The sequence below is a fragment of the Podarcis bocagei genome, assembly GCF_964188305.1.
Source record: "Podarcis bocagei genome assembly, chromosome: 1".
Classification (NCBI taxonomy): Eukaryota; Metazoa; Chordata; class Lepidosauria; order Squamata; family Lacertidae; genus Podarcis; species Podarcis bocagei.
In genome coordinates, this window is record NC_138125.1 from 84,434,626 (window position 1) to 84,458,047 (window position 23,422).

Genomic DNA, 23,422 nt, shown 5'->3' on the forward strand with positions numbered 1-23,422 from the left:
ATGGTGCTGCTTCAGAACTCATATGATTTCAGGAAGTGTGAATTTGGTAGGTTCACCTTTAAATGCAAACTGAATCACATTTCTCCCTCATTACTTTCCAGTTTTGAAAAGGTCCTAAGGTCTTTCACAGGCACCACCAGACAAGCAATTTCTAGAGAGCAGAGGAATACATCCATGGGCCTGCCCTTCCATTTTTGTTTTTAACTCTCCACTTCAAATCCCTTGTGTACAGTTTTTAATAAAATACCACCACACTTTTGTGTTTTTGCACTGTCAATCATTTATTTGTTAAACAGCTGAATCTTCGGAGAGAAGCCATTTGCCCACTAGCTGCTGGCTGCTCTCCTGTCAGGTCTCTTGGAGATAGCTCTGGATTTCCCAGTGGAAACAACAGCTACTGAGCCAGTTGCTGCAGGTGCCATGGCAACGGCACTAACTTCCACCAAAGCTGCACGGATGGTCTTCATGCGATATCCACGACGGGACCGTCTGCTGGAGCAGTAGCAGCCCATAATCGATAGAAATATAATGAAGGCACAGGTAGTTATTATGACCATGGTGGCAATGGAGAAGGGGAAATGGAGGAAGAACCCTATTGGCGGAAGGGAGGGAAAAGAGGAGTATCAACAGAGGCAGTTCACAGAGATGTTATAAGGCTGGTTGTTCCTTACTTCATCCACATCACAGAACTATTTGTACTTCAAATTTTAGAAAGGCACTGTGCAATAAAATACAGAGCTTACTGAGTGTCAAGGCTTTTAGACCTACAGGCCTCCAGTCTCAAAGTAACTGGTTGTTGCTTTTCAGTGACAAGGAAAGTATACTCTGCAGATGCCAAAAGGCACTTTTGCTGGGGGCAAATACAGGTTTTGGATCTGAGCCCAGGCTCAAATCAAGCCTTACAGAAAGGGGACGTCATCTACTGCATCAATAACAGGCCCTTCTCCACACAGCAGTTTATTGTGGAGTTGGTGCTGTTCACACCCAGTTGTCCTTCACCATGTCTACACAAAATAATGCCATCCCATATGGCCCAAGTGACAGAACCTTCTTCAAATCTCATGAAATTCTAGGGTGACAAACTGAAGGTCCTGTCCCCCTGCTATAAAATGCAAGAGGGCTATTTTTTTATTCCATCTTATTTCACTCCTAAATATTATGGCCAAAAACATGCCAGGATTTTGTGCAGCTCAATTTGGTTGTTTCATGTTAATGCACATAATTAGTTTTGTCAGTTTAAGTCATTGCTGTGCTGAAAAAAATTATCATTGTGTTTGGACCATTTTCTATTAATTCTGGAGCTCTTACCAGATCCTTCCTTCACTCTCTCCCTCACGATAATAGTCACCCTCTGGTTAGCAGGCAACTCAGCAGCCTGGGGAGCCTTGAGTGTGGCATAGCTGGTCACCACAGACATCAGCTCAGAAGTGCTGAAGTCATTCAGTGTGGAGGAGCTGTTTGTTGGCTTTCCTTTCAATGCAAGGGGACCAAGCTTGAGGTTGGCTTCTCCAGACAATCCTGCAAGGAGGAAGCACAAATCAAAGGCTCACGAATCCAGACCTACTCGCCCATTTGTTGTCACCCCACTGCCTTAACACAGTATTTTCAGCCTTCTCTGTACAGCTCTTGTATAGAAATGAACAGGGCAAGCTGTTTTAACTCTCCTCCAAATATAGGACATGGTTGGAGATGTTGTTCCCAGCATTTATGGTGAAATGAGATAGTGAAGCCATACAAGTTACAAATAAGTGGCTGTTTCTGTTTGGGCGCCAAATGGAGCCAGTTAACCAGCGGAAGTCAACATGGTGTCCTTCAGATGTAGACTACAATTTCCATCCACCCCTGACCACTGACCATTGTGACTTGGGAATACTGGAAGCTGGAGTCCAACTGCATCTCTGCAGTAGGCAGTCATTCTTTTGAACCTTTTGATTAGCAGGTACATAAAGTCAACGATTACAAAATAGGTTTTAGGGAGAGGATTTCACCTTTCTTCTGCTGTTGCCTTCTCTTCCTCTTCTTGCTCTCACATCCACTAGGAGAACCACAGCAGGAGCAATCTCCTCCTTCATAGGAACTCCATGATTCAGTAGTGAGGTCATAGGAGCATGCCTTGTTGCGAGGGTCCGCAGAGCCAACAGGCACCGCCTTCAAGTGACATATGAGGTAGATCTAGACAATCAAATTAAGTTGTACATTAGGTTGTGACTCTGTTCCTAGCATTTGTAGGCTAGGGAGGACCTTGCAAAACCAAAACTGACACACACAAGGGCAGGTTCATCAACCCAGTGGCAGAGTGCAAATGCCTGGCATGGAGACTCAAAGACTCTCACCAGCACCGCCAAAACTAGGATGTGCCATTCAAGCCCCTTGTGAGATAAATGGGGGGGGGGGCAACATGGCCCATGGGCCCTCACAGGATGGGAAAATTGGAAGGCTAACAGAAGGATGCCCTCATCACTCACGCAGACTCATTGACATGAGGCAATGTCTCATCCATAAAGTTGACATTAGATTTTCCACATGCTTACTAACTCCACTGTCGTCCCCCCAAACAGCAGGTGACCATAAAACTAGTGTAGTACTTGTCCCATATCGGAGGTTCAGTTCCTTTCCCCCCCTTCCCCCTCAACCTGGTGGTTGGAGGCCCCAATGAAGGTGAATGTGTCCAGCTGGAGGCGGCGGATTCCATCTTCCTGCGTGGGGAGGAAACGGGAGTTGCTTTGCTGCCCATCTACAAGGCACCTGCAATACAGACAGAAGCAGGCATGAATGATCCAGTTTCCTCCATCCTATTACTGGCATGAGTGCCACACTCATGGCAGAACTGGTCAATTTCTAAACAAGCTAAACATCTATCTTTCAAGAAAAAAGAAGCGAATGTACTCTTATTTCAACAGGCATGTAGTGTTTAATATCTCTTCCTTTCTTTTGCACAACAACAATTTGTAGCAAACTCTGGATCCAGCTAAACACAAGGGCGGCAGCAGCACATGGCTCTGCTGGTCAGCGCTGAAGGGAGCTGCCCTCCAAAAACATCTGGAGGGCCCACAGCTTTGCCACCCCTAGCTCAAGTCCCATTTTCAATTAACTTCAGTGTTGAATGTGGTCACAGCCATAGAACCGATTCCAGTTTTCTTTTCCCCTGTTGCCATTCCCCCATGCCACTCCCCATCTCATACCCATGGTTTGTGATGACTTCATATTTCACAGAGGACTCAGCGTTTGGCCGGGCAACACACTCATCAATGTAGATCTTCAGAGGAACGTGGCTGCCCTTCCTTACTGATGCTTGGATGTTGATTAGATCCCCAAGATAGTAAGTGGGGTCAGACCTAGGTGCTGACCAGGTACCTGGAAGGAAGAATATAGAATCATTACATACACGTCAGTAAAAAGCAAGCCAAGAGCAACATAACTACAAGCTCCCTTGCTAGAACACAGTACTTCACCTGCCAGTATTACTTCCAGGTTATTTGGAAGGACTTGGGTAAGATGTCTTTAATGGGCCCCTTCTGTTTAAGCCATTTCCTTCTTGCTGCTGTCCCTTCTCCATTTTAAAATAAATTTCTATTGGTTTTTAAACATATACGATAACCATTAAACACTTAGCAAGCAGCACATCTAATGGTGTTTGTTTTATCCGCCGTCTCTAGTCATACACTTACACATTCAACATTCAAACATACTGCATAATGTAACCTCTCCACTGACTGATCAGCTGAGGAGGGGCCTATGTGTCTGTGCATGTATGTGTTCTGCAGGAGCATGAGGTGCCCATGCCCAGCCCTGGCAATTAGCCCCTAGTGCAGTGGTTTTCAACCAGTGTACGGTGGCACCCTGGGGTGCCTTGAATGATGGCCAGGGGTGCCACAGGCAACAGTGGCCTCCACCCCTTTTTCCTCCTCTCCCTCCTCTGATGCCTTCTCAAGTCTCTGCTTCTCAAAGGCTTGCACAGCTGTTTATTGCACCAGCCCTAGCCACAAGCTCCCCAGGTGAATGGGGCCTCTGGGGCTGGCCAGGGGGTACTGGTTGCCAGGAGCTGAAGTGGCCTTGGAGTAAGCAAGTGGGCGAGGGAGTCCAGCCAGCCAGTCCACCATCCCTTGCTGTTGGGAATGGTCAGACAAGTGGGAGGCCGGACAGGCAGGTAGGCAGACAGGCATTGCACTGGCCTTGTGTTTGCTGTGTAAGGCCTGCCTGTGAGCTGAGTGCCGGGTGCTGAAGGGGAGCCTTTCCACCATGCTGGCCTGGTGGCACCCACCGCTGCCTCCCAAGATGAGAAAGATGGTGGCCTCACATTCACCTTCAGCCAGTCTCCATTGCGCTGCTAAGGCTTGAGACATCCTCTTCCCAGGCTCCTGTGGGGCGGCATGAGGAGGCACCTTTCTTTGGGGTGGGGGGTTGGCTCAGAGACCAGGAGCAGCAGCAGTGGCTGCCCAGAGGACTCCCAAGGAGAGTGGAGAGGAGAGGGAACATTCCACGAGGGAGGGTTTTCGAAAAAGAGTGAGAGGCTGCCAGCTCTGAAGGCAAGGGGTGACATTACTGGGCTCCTGAGTGCCACAGGGGTGCCACAGAAAGAAGGTAGTTGGTCAAGGGAGCCATGGACTCAAAAAGGTTGAAATATTAATAAATGATGGTCATGATGATTTATTTATACCCCGCCCATCTGGCTAGGTTTCCCCAGCCACTCTGGGCGGCTTCCAACAAAATATTAAAATACAATAATTCATTGAATATTAAAAGCTTCCCTAAACAGGGCTGCCTTCAGATGTCTTCTAAAAGTCAGATAGTTGTTTATTTCTTTGACATCTGGTGGGAGGGCGTTCCACAGGGCGGATGCCACTACCTGGTTCCCTGTAACTTTGCTTCTCACAGTGAGGGAACTGCCAAAAGGCCCTCGGCACTGGACCTCAGTGTCCAGGCAGAACAATGGGGGTGAAGACGCTCCTTCAGGTATACTGGGCCGAGGCCAAGGGAACTGGCCAAGGGTGAATGCTGCCTGTGAGCCAAAGACCACCAGCCATTACTGTATAAAAGCTTACAACCCCCCCCCAAAAAAAACCTTGCAGAGGTGCAAATGGAATACGTGTCCACCAGAAGCAAACGACCCTATAAGAAAACACCTTTTATTTCCCAAATAAACTATTGTCACCTCTCTCCAACCAATGTTTAATCAAGTGGGCAACTCTGTTCCTAGGTTTAACTAATATTGCAGCTTACTGTAAATTGGAGAGAGGCATGCTAGCCAGCTGATTAAGAGCACTCACTGTCATAGACTTCAAGGGCAAACTCCAAGCGCTGATTTTCCATCACGGTGGATTTGAAAGGGATCCATGTGGGCTGTATTCCAAGTGAGGAGACATTCCATGACCTAGAAGAGAAACCTGGTTTCATCTACTTCCTTCTTATACAATTCAGAAGGCTTATTGCTCTTTCTGTAGAACAGATCTTATGCATCACATGCATCTGCCTTCTTTTTGCATGCTGTTATTATCCTTGTAGGCCCCCAAAGTACATGGTGTTTTAGCAACTGCAGACTAAATTGCCACACTTTGCTAAGGATCAAACCTCAGGGACAGACACCAAGGACATCTCAACATCTCCTTAACACAATCCATCCATTAAAACATTCTTCCTAGAATGAAAGATGCTACCTTGGCCAGATAGCCAATGGGAGAAGCTAGATCCACACATTTAAGTATTTGGAGACCAGATGTGATCAAAAGCATAAGAGGCATGCTGCCGGAGGCGTTGCAGACCCCTCAGACTTTGCATCTGTTTGGGGGCTGTTTGTGATTCATATGACAAAACAATTTCATGGTTGGCACATTCCTACTAAACATGATTTTATCTGGAGACATTTATGAGTCCTGGATATATTTTGTATACATATGAACCTTGTATTCCATGACTGAATATATGCTACACATTTATGCTACTCATTCTTTTTCTAGCTCTTTTATTTTTATTCTCCTCGGGGCTTTTTTTTCAGCCAGAACTCTCCGGAACTCAGTTCTGGCACCTCTCAGGTGGGTGCCATGGCCATTCTAAGAGAACGAGCGAGGCGTTCATGGTGAGTTCTAGGACCTCCCTTTCTAGAAAAACAACACTGATTCTCCTTACCATTATGACTGGGTTTTTTTAATTTAAAAAATGTATTTTAGTTTGCTACTTTGCTTATTGTCTTTTGCAAATCTGAAGAAGAAGAAGAAGAAGGCGAAGGCAGCCCCACCTTCTTTTCTTACATTAATGGGATAGTCCAGCATCTCTCACTTGCACAATATTCCTTCCAGAACCAAGACTTACCTTAGGTAGAAACAATCTATGGGATGTGAGAATTGACTGGTCCGGATCACACCATTTGCAGCGGAAGGTATGTAGTAGAGAACATTTCTATAGTGGATACTGTCTGGGAGGAACTAGGAGTCAGATATAAGTTGTAAGTCTTTAGGATCTTTTACAAGACTGTGAAGGAGATAGCATTTCAGGAAAACCCAATGTTATCGAGCCTATATAATCTCCCAGTCTTCTTACCACCCAGCTATTCAAAGCAGAAATCAAAGCTATGCAGTACAGAGGCAAGTGCAACCCCCCCCCCCCCAAGTCCACTGAAGCTGTCATCTACACAGCATAATGCTAGAATGTTAAATTTATATTTTGGTGTCAAACTGCTATGACACAATCAGGTTAGATTTCATGAAAGAGCATTTAAAGAAATTCTGCTCATCACCCTTTGCCCCCCCCATTCAGTTCATCCTCTATTTAAAACCCCATTCAACCCATCCTCTATTTAAAACCCCATTCAACTCATCCTCTAAAACCTTTTCTTATGAGGCAATAATCAATATTTTATTTATAGACATATTTATGGATATATTTTTAGCCAATTTTGCATCCCCTCGCCTGCTCCCCTGGTGGGGGCTCACCTCACCACCCCTTAGCTACAGCTCTGTATATAACCCAGACAAGTCACAAAGGATCCTGGAATCCTAGATTTGGAAGGGATCTTTGAGATCCATCTAGTCCAGCTTCCTCAATTCTGTGTAGGCTTTTCTTACTTCTCTGATGGCTCCACATGCATGGAGAGGGTATTCGAGCTGCAGCACATCTTGATAAACAGCAGTCACGGAACAGCCAGATCCCAGGGTCAGTTCATGAACGCCAACAGCCACGCCCGTCCCAAAGAGATCCACCGGCACTGTGATCAATACGTGCGAGCTGCCGCATGACACGGACACTGCAGAAAGCACAAGGACGGGTCATTTAGTGAACACTGACACACATCATTTTACAGTCATGAACAGAACCAATATGTTACTGTAAAGAATATGGCAGCTAGTAGGCCAAGCACCCTCTCAGCTCTGCATCTTGCTTTCTACAGTGGCTAACCAGATGCCTATTGAAATCCCTGAAATAGGATGCCAGAGAGAGTGGCAGGTGATGGGGGAAGCAGCAAACATCATCGCCTTGGTTGGCCTAGTATGGCCATGCTATGATGCACTGGGGTTGTCACACCATCCTCCCTTCTTAATTTTAAGAATTTGCAGTTAGGGAGCAGTCGGAGAGATACGTACACAGTTACAGATGCTTCTTTTGTTTGTTTTTTACTTTTAAAAAGTTCTCTTGTTCTAAAATAAAACAGACCTATTGCCAAGTAAATGGGTTCAGCATCAGGTCAGCAGAAGCAAACCCCAATGTATTCCTGTGCTCCTGGTAGTGCTATCATTCATCAAGCGAGTTTCAGCTTAAAACATGAAATTGCACATTTTCAGAGACTTGCTTTTTCAAAACAAAAAAACAACAAAAAAAACCTAGAGGGAAACTTGGCCATCAGGCTGAAAAAAGTTCCCCAGAAGGTCACAAAGTCAACTTTAAGGACTCAAAAAATTGTTAATTACTTTTGACATTATATTTAATAACATCCTGTGGTGACATTTTGATGGCCCCACCCCAGATGGACCTACAATTTGTACGTGTTTCAGAGAATGGAAAGTTTAGCCTATCAAGAGAAGCAGTGTGTGTGTGTGTGTGTTTGTTTTGTTTTTTTGAATAAGAAAAAAGGCGCTGGTACTCACTATGAAGTTGTTACAATAAGTGCCACATCACTGATTTTCTCAGTGGTGGCTATCAAGTCTTTTATATATTGTATGTGTTTGGATTATTAATGCATTTGGATGACTTTGTATGATTTTATTGTTTAAACTTATGCCAATAAAGGCTAAGAGTGGCTGGGGAAACCCAGCCAGATTGGCGGGGTATAAATAATAAAATATTATTAATAACAATAACAAGTGCCACACTTTTAACATTTGGGAGGAAAGTTGCTGGTGCTGCATAACCTTGAGTACCCCCAGAAAAGAAAACACTGAAGAGAAGTATGCTAGAAGCAGAGGATTATCACCTGCCACCTTGGATTGGGTGGGACTCCAGCCACTAGGCAAAACTACCCAAAGGAATGGGTTTTCTTCACACCCTCCAAGCACTAGCCAATAATACCCGATTTAGCTTCTATCTACCTAGTGCACCACCTAAAATCTATCTTCAGCTTTATTAATATAAAGCCTACCACATATTTCTCTTGAGGTCTGCCTCACAGCAATTCAGTGGATTCTGCTTTTGGCTGGACTAGAGCCTAAGTAACTGCTGGCATTTAAGTTTTCAGAATAATTGTGGGGAATGGCTCCTTTTGTTGCTTTGTCCAAGTTGTCCAGTGTGCAGCTGGAAACCTGGTGCAGTGCAGTCTAATTAATGGCCTTCCTCTTTGTATGCTTCCTCAGAGAGGAAGCCCCACAGAGGTCACAGCCCTTACCCAAGCCTGATTCAACAGAAAGCTGCTGCTGCCCCACCTTCCCGTGACCTTTGGGCTCTTTCTTCATGGCCAGTTTCCCCACTCCCACTTCTCATTTTGTGAAACATACCATAGTTTTCCATGTATAAGATGCCCCCATGTATAAGACACCCCCTATTTTGGGGGACTCCAAATTAAGAAAACACCCCTCAGCACTACCTGTGGATAAGACGAGCCCCAATTTTAAACCTAATTTTTTGGTAAAAAAAACCCTAGTCTTATACATGGAAAAATACGGTAAATCATATGTTTGCTCATCACATCCTGGTTACTCCATCCAATAACTTCTGGTATTTCTATCATAAAGGGCTTTTCTCTTCCTCATTCCACATCAATCCCCCATTTTGAGTAACAGCCTGTCTGAAGAAGAGTTCTGGAAGATTCAAATGTTCCCCCTCACCCATTTTAGTTAGCCCTAGCTAGTAAAGCTAGCCTGCTAGCATGAAACAACCTCCCCATGAATTCAATGCAAGTTAAAGAAAGTTGTCCAGCTATCTCCACTTAGATCAGTCAATCAATCCAGGCCAGTACCAGGCAGCTTCATAGTAAACATTTGCCACCAATCACTGCCCAGACTAGTTTTTTAATGATCTTATACCTTGGCTGGTTTCATAACAGGAGGAATTTCCTCTAAGAACAACACAAAGCATCTAACAGCAAAGACAAAGTCAACACCTATTAAAACCAACCCCATGAGAGTTAGCATACCATTACAAAAAAAAAAAAAGTTTCAACAGTTCCTAGTTAACCCTTCCACACAAGAGAATTTCAACTTCCCCTTCTTCCCCCAGCATTTACCAGAGTTATTTTGGGCAGAAACAGCAGCAGCTAAAAGAAATAAAGCCCACAGCCGTAGGTGGTTCTCCATCCTTCACAGCTACCAGCCAGGTGGGAAAGAAAGTGTCCTCCTCTCCCATTGGCTCCATTTATAGTCCATGCATTGCTCAGGTGTCTCTGCATTCTCCAATGGAACCTGCTCATTCATGGTTCTATTTCCCTTTCTAAACTGGGTAGCCATTTCCTAGCAATTCATTATGAAACAATTATAATAACCTCAGAGGCGCTGTCCTATGTAAACCGCCTGTGAAAGTTCATCATTGATAGTTTGTATATGGAACACTTGGTGAGTCCTTCATTCTCAGGCTCAAGGACCAAATGGGGGAGCATGTTGAATCATGGCATATACATATACAACCACTTGGTTGTTTACAGCAATGGAGAGGGGCAGATGCAATCCTAAATGTACTTATCTGGGAGTACGCTCCATTGAGTCCAATAGGACTAGATGCATGGTTGGGATTGCAGTCCAAGTCTAACTGTGTTCAGTGGGGCTTACTCCCTAGTAAATGGTAGTAATTGAAGCAGTGCAGCAGAAGCCTAAGCATGTCTACTTAGAAGTAAGGCCCACTGAGTTAATTAAGGCTTCTGCCCAGGTGTGTGAATGGGATTACAGCCTTAATCATGGGCAGCTGTTGAGAAGTCAAATGTGTGTAAGATTATTCTGATGTTCCTTTTCAGTTTTTTCACCACTTTTGCGTCTTGCTCTTGAGTATTCAGGACATAGAATATTGTGTAAATCAAGAGTTATAGTCAGGTTGAATTTGTATTTCTCTGCTGTCATTATCTTATATCCAGAAATTTCAGTTTACTTTAGTAGCATGAAATAATACTTCACCACTACCTTTTACATCCTAAGATACAGTATTTTGTTTATTTATTTCACTTATTAGTCACTTTTTAAAAACAAAACAAAAGCCGCTTACAAAATAGTACAAAGATTAAAACATATATGAAGCTAAAACTGAATAAAAACCTAAAAACATATTAAAACATGTGTAACACATTCCATCCACTGAAAGAGGCCACAAATACATTGTTGCACGCCACTCCAATCTCTGAGTGGTGAGAGATTCCAGGGGTTCCGGGCGCTTACCCAGAGTTCGTGTTTCCTTTTGGAATGAGACACAATGAACACTGTGGTGTCCTTATGATATATGGTTTATTTACACATATATAAGCCCTACACAAGACAGGAGTGTCTGGCGTGCTCTGGTCCATGGGGTCATGAAGAGTCGGACATAAACAACAACAAAAGCCCTACACAAATCTTAAGTGCCTCAGGTGGTTGGATGGCATCTTGTATGCCTTCTTCCGGTAACTCCTGCAGCCAAGCTGGTGCCAAATGTATTGCTCTGCTTTCCTTTGGACCACATCAGCGAGGCTGAGAGGGGGGTCTTGTGGTCTGGGTGGCCCAGGACCTCCACATACACTGCCCAGGCCTGCACTTTGGGGAGGTCATTTCAGTGCTGCTAGCACATCAGTTTGACTTCACTCCTGGAGGTGCACTTCATTGTCTCTAGAGACAGATAGATGCCAACAACCATTTACACATATTTGCAAGCTGTGTCTACGATGGAGGGGTTCACATCATTAACACCTGAAGAAGGTCCTGCTTCTCCCACAGCCACAGCCTTGTATTCTAGTAGAAATGTGACCAATAAGCACACAAAGCCCAGTACCCTAATCTTAAACGTTCACTTGGATTAAGCCATATTGGTTTCAATAAACCTTCCTTCCAAGTAAGTATGTTTATGATTGTGACTTGGGGCTATGTGTGTGGGGGATGCCCTTCTATCCTGGAATAACTGACAGCCTGTGCCTACACAAATGTTCTCACCCTTGCTTGTTCAATGGAATAATAATAATAATAATAATAATAATAATAATAATAATAATAATAATAATAATATTTATACCCCACCCATCTGGCTGGGTCTCCCCAGCCACTCTGGGTGGCTCCCAACAGAATATTAAAACATGATAAAACATCAAACATTAAAAACTTCCATAAACAGGGAAGTTTCTACCTGTTTCTACTTTATTAAGAACTGTCATTCTGTCAATCTGTACTTTCCTGTAGGGCAGGGACACACATCTACGCACATTACTTAGCATTGCTCAACATCTCTTTCTTGCTATGGGGAAGCAACATGATAAGGGAGGAGTCCCTTGTACCTACCTCTTTGTCACTGCTTGGTTCCTGGTTGTAGTGCTCACATCCCAAGAGCAACCAAGAGGCACATACTGCATCTGAGTAATGATGATGGGACCTCTGCTGGGATTGGTGTTTCTGCTTCTCATCCAAGGACAATGCTGCCTGGACTGTAGTAAGTAGGAAAAGCCTGTCAACTGAATTTCACTCTCTTTAGGTCATAATGATACAGTGCTTCCAAATCTCATTTATTTTCAGGGATATTTTTTTTTAATGTCCCAGAATGGCAGAAATTTGCAGCTTCCCTATAACACTTCACGTCAGCTCAAGTATTTCATTGGTCTCCCTCTTGTGTCTCTTCTTTTGTCTCCCTTTTAGTCCTTCTCTTTGTCTCTGCTTTGTCCTGCTTCATCTCTCAAATCAGGTTGCCGGCTTTTGTACTGGTCCAGCAGCAAATACCAGGGGATATAAAAGACAAAAGAAGCTGTGTTGGCCCCTAAGAAAAATCCAAAATCCATATTAGCCAATCAAAATGTCACAAAATAGTATGCAAGCTTTTGAGCTCTCCAGAACCCTGCACCATTTCTAAGGTCTTCCTTCCTTGCTGCACTGCTGCCCCATCTTGTCATTCTGCTATCGGGATGGGGAAACTGCTGCTGTTAGACTTCAACTCCCATCATCCCTGACCATTGGCCATGCTGGATGGGGCTGATGGGAGCTGGAGTCCAACAACATGCTTGGCAGGGGGTTGGACTCGATGGCCCTTGTGGTCTCTTCCAACTCTATGATTCTATGATTCTAAGATGTTGAGATGTTGAATCTGGGGCCTCCTGAAGGCAAGGAAGATGCTCTGCCATTGAACTATAGCCCTTCCCAAGGGAGTTTCCAAGAGGTGCCCCTAGAAAGGATTATTTATTCTATGATTCTATGATTCTATGATTCTAACATCTAGAAAGCCACAGGCTCCCAATCCCTGCCCTATTGCAGATCACATGGCCTCAGGGTGAGGTTGTAATTGTATGATACTTTTTCAGGTAACACACAGGTTGGCACAACAGCAATATAAAATGGATGAGTTGTATTTTTGTATTTATTTGTTTTAAATATTTATACACAGTCCCTTTATCCAATTACTTCAGGGCAGTATGCAGTAACAGCTTGTTAAACTCCATAGCACAATTATTCCTCTGTGCCTCTTATTCTTAGAAATATATACAGTGGTACCTCAGTTTTCGAATGTCTCCATTGACGAACATTTCAGTTTTTGAACACTGTAAACCCAGAAGTAAATGCTTCATTTTTCGAACATGACTCAGAAATCAAACATGCCAAGCAGCTTCCACTGAGTGCAAGATCCTGAGGCCTAGCTGTCAGCTATTGAGTTTTTGGTTTTCAAACGTTTCAGAACTCGAACGGTCTTCTGGAAAGGATTACATTCGAAAACCGATGTACAGTGGTACCTGTAATTTGTTCCGGAGGTCCGTTCTTAACCTGAAGCTGTTCTTAACCTGAGGTACCACTTTAGCTAATGGGGCCTCCCGCTGCCGCTGTGCGATTTCTGTTCTCATCCTGAAGCAAAGTTCTTAACCCAAGGTACTATTTCTGGGTTAGCGGAGTCTGTAACCTGAAGCATCTGCAACCCAAGGTACCCCTGTACCACTGTATATAGACAACATCACTTGTGCTTTTCACATTAGCATCTTGCTGTTAGGTGAATAATGCAAATGGTCCAGTGAAAGGGAAGCTCCTAAAATGAGAGCAACACAAAAAAAAGTCTGTAGAGGGATGAAGAGGAAGATTTCTTTGTTTTGAAATATGCTGGGCTGGGTTTTCCACATCCTTCTCTGGACATAGTTGTGTTGCTCTTGATTAGTAGTATGCAGTCAGTCAGTGGCATGTGTGTTTTAGAAGTTATCCCTGGGGAAGATGGCATTAGTTCAGAGTTTTCAAAGAAAGCTCCTCCTACAGAGGCAAGGATGATGGTTTTGAATTATCAGCTTCTTATTAGGGTTAAATATCTGTTCTCCAGAATCCAATGCAGAACATGGGTTAAGAAGCAGACCTCTCCCTCAGAGTGATAAAATGAGGTGACAATTGCTGTGTATGCACACATATCTTGGGGGAGAGTTTTTCCTTCTGCTGCTTCCAGAGTTGCCAACTTTTAAAAAAACAACAACCTGATTACTACTGTAATTTTTACAGCAACTTAATCTGCAGACCGTAGCAAGGTGATGATAATGGCGACCTCTTTTCCATTCTTAGTTTTACATGTGGACTTGTGCAAACCAAACTGCTGTTTAATGAGTAAAAGGAAGCCAGACTGGATTTTTTTCAGATCAGCTGGCAATCCTAGCTGCTACTATTTACAAGGAAGTAAAACGCAACAAAATAGCTATTACTAAAGGTCATCACACAGCTTCTCTTGGCTTAGAGAGCATACTGTATCTTCCTGCTTGCTTTATTATTGTTATATTCACCCCAGCTCTCCACATGATGGAAAATTCCAGGAGTGCAGTGATTACCCAGGAGGGGTGCCAACACGAATAGAATATTGTGGGGGGCCAGGTAAGCCCCACCCAGAATATTTGATCACATGACACAGTGCATGTACACCATTTGAATCAGAATGTCCATCAACTTTGTGGGAGCCCAGCCACCTCAAATATTTTATTGTGGGGTCTGAAGCCCCCAAGGCCGCTAGGAGTTGACTCCTATGGTACCCAGGTTTGGTTCCCTTTGAAAGAAGGCCTCTGAAGGTTTTTTGATATTTTGTACTATTTGTGTATTTTAAAAAAATACCCAGGTTAACCATAGGCCATTGAGGTTCAGCATCCAATAGACATTACCACAAATACTGTTAGTTTATAGAGTTCAGATTCAGCCTACAAGGTACTTAAAGATATTAAAAATGAAGATACTTAAGGAAATGTGTCTAAGAATTAGTTCTGCGTTGCTGGACTATTGATACTCCTTTGTCAGGTCCAAGTATTGTGTCAGGGCAAAACAAACTATCCAGACACAACCTACACTGTCATTATTTTCTGGAGGTATCCAAGCCCATACCAGAAATTTAAACATGCAAAGGCATGTATTGCATGCCTGTAATAATATTAATAGGTCATGATTGCATTCAAAGGAGAAATACAAAAGAAAAAAAAGGGCACAGTATGGAGCAAAATAATTACAATTAATTTATTAAAGCTGAGGCAGAATCAGAGGTGAGTAAGGCAAGGATTAATGTCAACTTGCATTCCACATAGGACCAATGGACATACAGGTTTTTAAGATCTGCCCTTTCAAAGTGGCTTACAACTCAATTAAAATAAACATGAATTACAGATGAGGGTTAGGGATGAGTATGTAATGAGACTTTAGCTATATCATGATTCAGCACTAACTTATCCCATTGATTTAAAGGGAAATGAAGTTCAACTCAACAGTCAGGGAAGCAGGGCCCAGAGTGAACTGTGGGTTGTCTTGTCTGCATCATTCCAAACTATAGAGCTACTGAAGGACTATACTATGATCCATCCCTCCCATTTTCTCTTCAAGATAAGTTTTGGGAGAGTGGGGAAAAGGCTCCTCATGTGATTATTGGTCCCCCATTAGCTGTGAGTGAGGAATGGCTCCTCCTGGTGACTGATCTACTGAATAAGATGATGCATTCAGCCACAGCCTATCACAAATCCACCACATGTGAATGTAATCTCATTACATGTTGATGGATCTTCACGGGGACTTTATTTAATTGCAAAAATGATTCAGAAATGTAAGGAACTGAACTTAAGACTAGAAAAGAGGAGAATAAAGACACTGAAATTGACATATTTGTACATCTCCAGTAACCACAGCCATTGTTTCAAAATTCTGTGCAATCCCTGATGTTTCCGGTTAAAGACTGCCAATAACTAGGCACAGGAAATGCCCGTGCCTGTTACTCAGGAGAGCTGGTGCTGTTTACTGGAGTAAGCAGTCCAGAGCATTCCATACTAAGTGTTTTGCGTGGAATTGCCACGCTTGGATCACACACCTTTTATGGAGCATACACACAAATTATTTATCCAGCCACCCATCCTTCTTTCAGACTGCAAATGATCCATCTTAAAAAACACAAAAAAAACCCTTAAGTGAACAGTAGCACCATCTCTACAGGTGAGCTTGCAGAACTACTCTGCTGCTTTTTTAAAGGTGCCTGTTTCCGCAGCCCTCTCCCAATTCTCCAACTAAGAATATGTTTGCCATTTCTTCCACTGTTGAGAGCTCCTAATATTTTATTCATCCCTAACTCATTCCACCTATCTCTGCCCTGCAACTGCACTCCACAAATGGGGCCCTGCTGCAAGTACTGCATGCCTCAGAGGTGCACTTAGCTTGTACTAGAAAGTGGGCTTTTAGTGCTGCAGCTCCAGTCCTCTGGAATCAATTACCAGCCAAACCTGGGCAGGTGCCTTGTGTCATGATGATTAGGTATCTACTGAAGGCATTTTTTAATATATATTTTTTGCTTAACAAGGCTTTCACTGAAGGGTGACCCAGGCATTTCTGGAATATTAATTGTGTATCTGCAGAAATGTATTTATTGGTTTTTAAAATAATCTGTGGATATGGTTCTTCTTGCTTTTAGAGCTTGTGTTTTATTCTACTTTTGTCCACTTGGATCATTTCATGCTGTGAAGTGGTTTATAAATTTGTTTTAAAGATTAACAAGTAAATAAGAAATCATGGAATTTGGCCCAGGAGACAATTTTGCAGGACAGTATTTCCTTCCTAACAAACAGAAGGCTGAGAAGGTTCTGTGGGAGAGATGCCAGTGGGCTTAATTCCAGCCACTTCCCAGATGTCATGCCCAGTGCTGAATGCAGGCAGCACTACCTGGTCTCTGTAAGGAGCGTGTCACACTTCACAAACAAATGACCATTTCCCCATGAATGGTGATTAACCTTCACTTTCACTGGTATCACCTTGTGGAAGTCACAGAGATAAACAAATTAAATAATACCAGAGGTGAGGTGGCAATTTAAAAGCAAAAGGTTGGGAGGGAGGGAACCGGAGCTGCACTTGCAGGTTATATAAAAGAAGCCCAAACAGGCTTTCGACCTGCGCCAACTTCTGGTGTTCTTGGAAACGTCAAAGAAAGACAGACTCACTCCAGTCCAAAATGTCCCTCTCGGCTGTTGTCCTTTTGTGCATGTTCTGCACCGTGACCAGTGAGGCTTGCAGTGAGTATTAAAAAGCTGAGGGTGCTTCCAGAGGGAAGTACTGCCAATGGGTCGTTGAGGTTTCACAAGCAGGTTGTTGGAGGAAAGGTCTTCAGAAACCAAATGGATTTCCTACTGGGAAGGGTAAATCTGGACTAAATGGTGTGTGGGTGTGACATGGGTGGACTAGCATTTTATGATAACAATGTTGCAGAAAACCTTGAATCAATGAGGAGCACTTGTCCCATGATATATACCTGTCTGTAAGCACCCTTAGTTACCACAGAGCCCCATTCAATGTGGGTAGGATTTAAAAGGTGCTTCCACAATACTTATAGTGCTGATAGAAGTGGCAGAAGTCATTCCTGCATTCTTTTAGATGTATCTCAAAAACACTGGGGACGTGGGTGGCGCTGTGGGTAAAACCTCAGAGCCTAGGACTTGCTGATCGTATGGTCGGCGGTTCGAATCCCCGCGGCGGGGTGAGCTCCCGTTGTTCGGTCCCAGCTCCTGCCCACCTAGCAGTTCGAAAGCACCCTTAAGTGCAAGTAGATAAATAGGTACCGCTTTATAGCGGGAAGGTAAACGGTGTTTCCGTGTGCTGCGCTGGTGCTGGCTCGCCAGCTGCAGCTTATCACGCTGGCCACGTGACCCGGAAGTGTCTTCGGACGGCGCTAGCTCACGGCCTCTTGAGCGAGATGAGCGCACAACCCTAGAGTCGGACACGACTGGCCTGTACGGGCAGGGGTACCTTTACAAAAACACTAGTGTTCAATCTACTAGGGAACATGATTTATTTTCATTAGCCAGTTTATTAGCATGCTCCTGATGTTTTTACTGAAGCTATTATAGTAGTATTGTACTTTTATATTTTCCATGAGATTGCAGTTTATAAATGTTTAAATAACATTAAAAAAAATAAAATGCGTGCTGTCATAAGTTGAATTGCAGTCCTATTGAAAAATTAGGTAAGTGCTCTGGGGACAGTTGTTGCTTCTTGATGAACATCTGCTTTTCTCGATTCCAGCTGTCCCCAGTGCTCAGCAGTGGCTGGTTACAGGTCTCCAGACTCAGCTAGAAAATGGCGTGAAGCAGCAGAGTTCACCCAGTCCAAGCGTCGTGATGGCTTTGAACCTGGCTGGGGGTCGCGATTCCACAGCAACAAAGCGGTTGATCCAGGATATCAAGGGCATAAAAGGTAGGATGTCGAGAATGAGAGGTGTCAGCTTCCCCTAGTTGTCCAACTGGAGCACTAGAGGTTTGTGAACCAAGCCATGTTTGTTTGGAGACACATTATCTGTCTTTCCCCATCTCTTTCTGCAGAGATGACCTCTGGCAAAGTGGCGCTTTATGTCCTATCTCTCCAATCATCCTGTGTGGATCCGAAGGATGTCCCCACAGCAGGGGGACATGTCAACGTGGTCAGTGCCTTGGAAGAAAAAACCAATGAAGAGATCAAACATTACTGTAAGAAGACAAATGCCTGCTGAACTCCTCCCATCCTTCCAATGTTAGGCTGTGTCCTCTCCCAGCTCTTGCATGGATGGTGGCTCTCAGCTGACTGAGTTTGAGATGCCTGAATCCTTCAGGAATGTCTCCCTGATATGCTACCAATAAAATGCCCTTGGATGTGCTCCCAAAACACTGGCTACTTACAACAACCTAGTGCAGTGGCTCCCAATGGGTGGTCCACAGATGCCAGGGGGGTCCGTGTAACCCACCCAGGGGTCCATGGCACCATTCACAGAACAACAACTACCATAGAGGTATCAACATTTTCAAAAGCAGGGGGTCCATGGCTTGGCTTTTGGAAAACAGGGGGCCCACTGTACTTAGCTAATTGGAAACCACTCACCTAGTGTGACTGAAGCTAGCACCCATCTTTGCCATTTGAGGATAGCCACATCCCTAGACATTATAAGGACCCCAAAGAGCATTGGGCTGAGCATGGCAGCCTGCTGTGGTCAGGAAGCAGCTGCAATGAATAATACACAGCTATGTTTGTTGCAGATGACACTGGAACCCCCAAGACTACCAACTATCAACTGGCTCTAGATATCCTGGCCCTGTGTGTGGAAAAGAGTCTGGATGCCAAAAATGCTGCCGCCACCCTCATTAAGATCATAAAAGGCTGCCAGAGCAAGGGCTGCTTCGACGTAGGTAAGATTACCACACTTGTACATATTTTTTTAAAAAAAGTAATTTTCAGTTTTACATTTATTCTGCCCTTTCTCCAAGACGTTTAGTCAGGACAGTGTACACACTTATCCTTGCAATAAGTAAGCCACAGTGGGGTGAGATGGTGACTTGCCCAAGGTCATACATGGGGAGTTTCATGGCTTAGTGGGGTTTGAGAGTCAGGGACTCCTAGTGCAAAATCCTGCCGTGCGGTGCAATTTGACCTGCTTCCTCCCAGCACCTGCTTTTCAGCAGCCTTCATGCTCAACAGCTGCAGGGCTGACCTCCTTCACCTTGCCTAGTGTCCCTTCCGTGGGTCATCCTTTAGTGAGCAGGACATCAGAAAGAGAGATTTGCCCTGGTGCTCCCTATAGTCTCAGTAGGCAGGGCTAGAAAAAAGAGGTGACGGAACTCGCCGTGAACACCTACTTCATTCTCTTAGAATGGCAATGGTGCCCACCTGAGAGGTGCCAGGACTGAGTTCTGGCAAGTTCCGGTTGAATAAAAGTTCTGTCGGTAGGCAATGATGATGTGTGATTTGCAGATACTGCCGCCATGGTGGCTTTGGCACTGACTTGTGTGCATGACGGAATGAGCAAGGGGAGCAAGATGGAGGGAGCCATTACTGAGACGCTACATGTGATCACAGTACAAATCCTTGACTCACAACAGGAGAGTGGCATCATTGGAAACATCTATAGCACTGGGCTGGCAATGCAGGTATGTCTCTTGCCGTGCATCAGAAGATGAAGCAAGGAGTGTGTGTGTGTGTCCCATTGCCTTCTCTCCACTGCAAGCTTCTCTCTCTTGCTTGCTTTCCAGGCACTCAGTGTTGCCACTGAGTTCTATCCTGCTGGGGCATGGAAATGCACCAAGACCATCGACAAAGTGCTGAGGAAGATGTATGAGGGGGCCTTTACTAATCCTGAGGCGGGTTCTCAAATCCTGCCTTCTCTAGTGGGCAAAACATACTTGGATGTTGCGACTCTGAATTGCTTCTCAGGTAAGGCTGCACCTCGCTGAGTGTTGACCTGAGCCAATGCAAGAGCAGCATACAAGTTCCTAAAGGTCTTGAACTGCATATAGGAAAGGAAAGGCCTAAATTAATCTGTTTTCTGTTTTCCAACATAACCTTTTCATGCTGCTATGAAAAAAGCCAAGTGGGGTTGTCAGCTTTTTTCCTTGACATATCTCCTGCACCTCTAACAGCTGCATGGCAAATCTAGTTTCCCTATCATCACTAAATTTCCTTGATAGAAAAACTTGCACTGTATCTGTCGAGCAATGAATAAAGGCACTGTGAGAAGTGAAGTTACAGGGAACCAGGCAGAGGGCCTTCTTGGTAGTGGTGTCTGCCCTGGTGGAATGCCCTCCCATCATTGTCTTCTAAAAGTCAAATAGGCAGCCCTGTTCAGGGAGCTTTTTTAATGTTTGATGTTTTTAATATTCTGTTGGGAGCCGCCCAGAGTGGCTGGGGCAACCCAGTCAGATAGGTGGCATATAAATAATAAAATTACTTTTACTACTACACAATAAGTATGTTTGATATGCAAATGTTGGAAGTGGCATTGGGGATAGTCCTTTCATGCATGCCCCTCCTGCACCTGTTCGCTTGAATGCACGTGCAGAGCTTATGACAAGAAAAGGCACTAATAGTGCAGTGGTAAAGAAGAAGAAGAGTTTGGATTTGATATCCCGCTTTATCACTACCCGAAGGAGTCTCAAAGCGGCTAACATTCTCCTTTCCCTTCCTCCCCCACAACAAACACTCTGTGAGGTGAGTGGGGCTGAGAGACTTCAGAGAAGTGTGACTGGCCCAAGGTCACCCAGCAGCTGCATGTGGAGGAGCGGGGACGCGAACCCAGTTCCCCAGATTACAAATCTACCGCTCTTAACCACTACACTTCAGCTCATTTTCCCAACAAGGCTTAGATCATGTCATGGGCTCCCCTCTAGCTCTGGGACTACAGGACTGGCTTTAGGTATTAAGGGCATCATGAGGCATCTGCTTTCTCCTGTCTTTTTGCACAGATCCTAACATTACAGTGCACTACACTGTAATCAATCGGCTAATAGGACCCTATTTCAACTACTCCATAACAGTGAAGGTGCCCAGGGGCTCCGTGCTGCTTGCTGCCTTGGAAGCTGCTCAGCGTGTTAATCCCACTATATTCAGGTAAAGAAGGGAGGCCTGGCAGGGGTGTGAGTGAGTGTGTCAACTCTAACATTTCATGGGGGCGGTGAAACCCAGGATGCAAAATTGTGAAAATTTATTCTTTAAAAATAAGCTAATACCATGATTTGAGGGACACTGAATATCATTTTTAAACACTAGATTTTGGTGAATTGTTTCCAACATTTCTGAAACTTTCCGGATGCTTCCCTTTTTTCTTCCCTTAAAAATTTATTTCGGAAATTTATTCCGCCTTAAATGACAGATTTCCCCTTTTAATTTACAGCTTTCAAACAGAATCAACTTCCTGGGGGCCCATGGTTATTTCTATCCATGGTGTCAATGGCAGCACCGATGACAAGACCTACTGGCAGTTCTTGAGTGGCGAAAAACCCCTTGACCAAGGTGGAGTGTCTGATGAAGAAATCTTTTGAGTCTAAAGAAATACAAAATGGCCGTTTGCAGTCACAAGGGAGCATGTTCTCCAGATAACTTCCGCAGTTAATGGCAGTATTTCCTCTATTATGTTTGAATTGTTAGTAGGACAGAGAGCAAAACCAGCAGCAGGGCTATGCCTGTGTTGTTCGTATATACAATTAAAGTGGCAAGGAGCAAGGGGGACCATTAATATTCAAATCTTACCTATTAATAAATGGTGAGACACAAGACAAGATCAAGGGAGTTGCCTTGGCAGTGACTGGAGTCCATGGATACAGGCTAAAGAAGGAGGTTAGGGAGACAGATGCTTTAGTGAGGTTACCAGCTCAAAAGTTGGCGTTGCTCAGGAGCTGGATTTGAATTATATCCGAGATAACTTTTATTATTATTTATTTCATTTATAAATTGCTTCCCATGAGACACTGTGAAGTGATTTACAAGATCATAACATGTTATGTGTGATGTAAAAAGGGATAAAATTGGTAACAGATATAAAAAACAATTACTAGAAAGTTTAATATAACAACAGTACATACAAATAACAATACAATTCAGATCTGGAACAGATACCAACTTGTATAAAGAGATTAGAAGACTTGATTAAAGAGGACATCTGATATCCAATGGGAGTCAGTCAGATATGAATACTAAGCTGAGGCTTGAGGTACAGTAGCAAGGCAAAAAGGATATGACATAGAGAAGGCTGTGAAGCAGAACTGGGATAATAAATTTATTTATGTAGTTCACCTTTCATGTGTTCTCCCCGCAGTGGCAGGTTCTCTGTTTTTCATCTTCAGCTGATGGTACACATCTAGCATAAAACAAGCATGTGCTAGCTACAATGTTGAAGGCAGTAGTCAACAAATGTATCTGATGGGAAACTGACTCCTATGCCTGTAGATTCCTGCATTTCAGGGGGTTGGGCTAGATGACCCTTGGGGTCCCTTCCAATTCTATGGTTTTATGAAAAAGTTGTATTTCCAAGCTGTAGAGCACTACTTACTTTTCAACATCACCGCTTTGTGTCTCCAGGTGTTGGCAGCTACAAGCCCACGGACAATGAACATATTGTGGCCAAATTCAGTACATACTGAGTAACCAGCTGCCAATAGGAAGAACTACTTCAAATAAATATTTACCAAAGTATAGTTCCTGCTCCAGGTTAAAGAGATGTGCCAGCTTATTTGAAGATGCAACATTCAGCCATTCTGCATGCTACATAAGAACATATGCACTATCTTGTAGTTCTGACAAGTTATAAATAAAGCAGTTGGATTCCTGTATATCATACTGTGCATATTTCAGATTGTTCTACACCTTGTTATCAATTTCAGTTAAGCACTGATTTCATTTATATTCACAAAGTAAGAATGGTCTATGCCAGACAAAAATAGGAGTAAATATGATTTCTGTCTTTTGCTTCCTTCTATATTGGACAAGATAGTATGCAGATATGGAAAAACTACTCCACCTGTCAATTTTTAACCAATAGATAGACACCAAAATCAATGAAGAAAAGCTGCCATGGAATGCTTCTGTTAGAGTAGGAAATGCTTTTCTATTCAAAATACAAAAAAAGTTGAATAATAACAAAG

At 43.8% G+C, this 23,422-nt stretch overlaps 2 protein-coding genes across 3 annotated transcripts; one reads left to right on the top strand and one right to left on the bottom strand.

The window, feature by feature from the left end:
• Nucleotides 1-255: 255 nt before the first annotated feature.
• On the bottom strand, nucleotides 256-9,716 carry OOSP3 (oocyte secreted protein family member 3; the record flags this gene model as incomplete). The annotated part of the gene is made up of 9 exons (XM_081170986.1): nucleotides 256-592; nucleotides 1,309-1,518; nucleotides 1,989-2,172; nucleotides 2,634-2,745; nucleotides 3,183-3,354; nucleotides 5,268-5,371; nucleotides 6,307-6,419; nucleotides 7,059-7,237; nucleotides 9,647-9,716. 9 exons carry the CDS (start codon nucleotides 9,714-9,716, stop codon nucleotides 327-329), a joined length of 1,410 nt encoding a protein of 469 aa, XP_081027112.1. The 3' UTR covers nucleotides 256-326.
• Nucleotides 9,717-11,890: 2,174 nt separating this feature from the next.
• On the top strand, nucleotides 11,891-23,112 carry CBLIF (cobalamin binding intrinsic factor). Of its 2 annotated transcripts, none has more exons than XM_081171001.1 (9): nucleotides 11,891-12,015; nucleotides 18,066-18,236; nucleotides 18,362-18,505; nucleotides 19,049-19,198; nucleotides 19,761-19,936; nucleotides 20,039-20,219; nucleotides 21,248-21,392; nucleotides 21,676-21,794; nucleotides 22,860-23,112. In XM_081171001.1, exons 1-9 carry the CDS (start codon nucleotides 11,946-11,948, stop codon nucleotides 22,919-22,921), a joined length of 1,218 nt encoding a protein of 405 aa, XP_081027127.1. In that variant the 5' UTR covers nucleotides 11,891-11,945; the 3' UTR covers nucleotides 22,922-23,112. The 2 variants fall into 2 exon arrangements, with proteins under 2 accessions (XP_081027127.1, XP_081027128.1); XM_081171002.1 differs by lacking the exon at nucleotides 11,891-12,015 and adding an exon at nucleotides 16,905-17,059.
• Nucleotides 23,113-23,422: the final 310 nt, after the last annotated feature.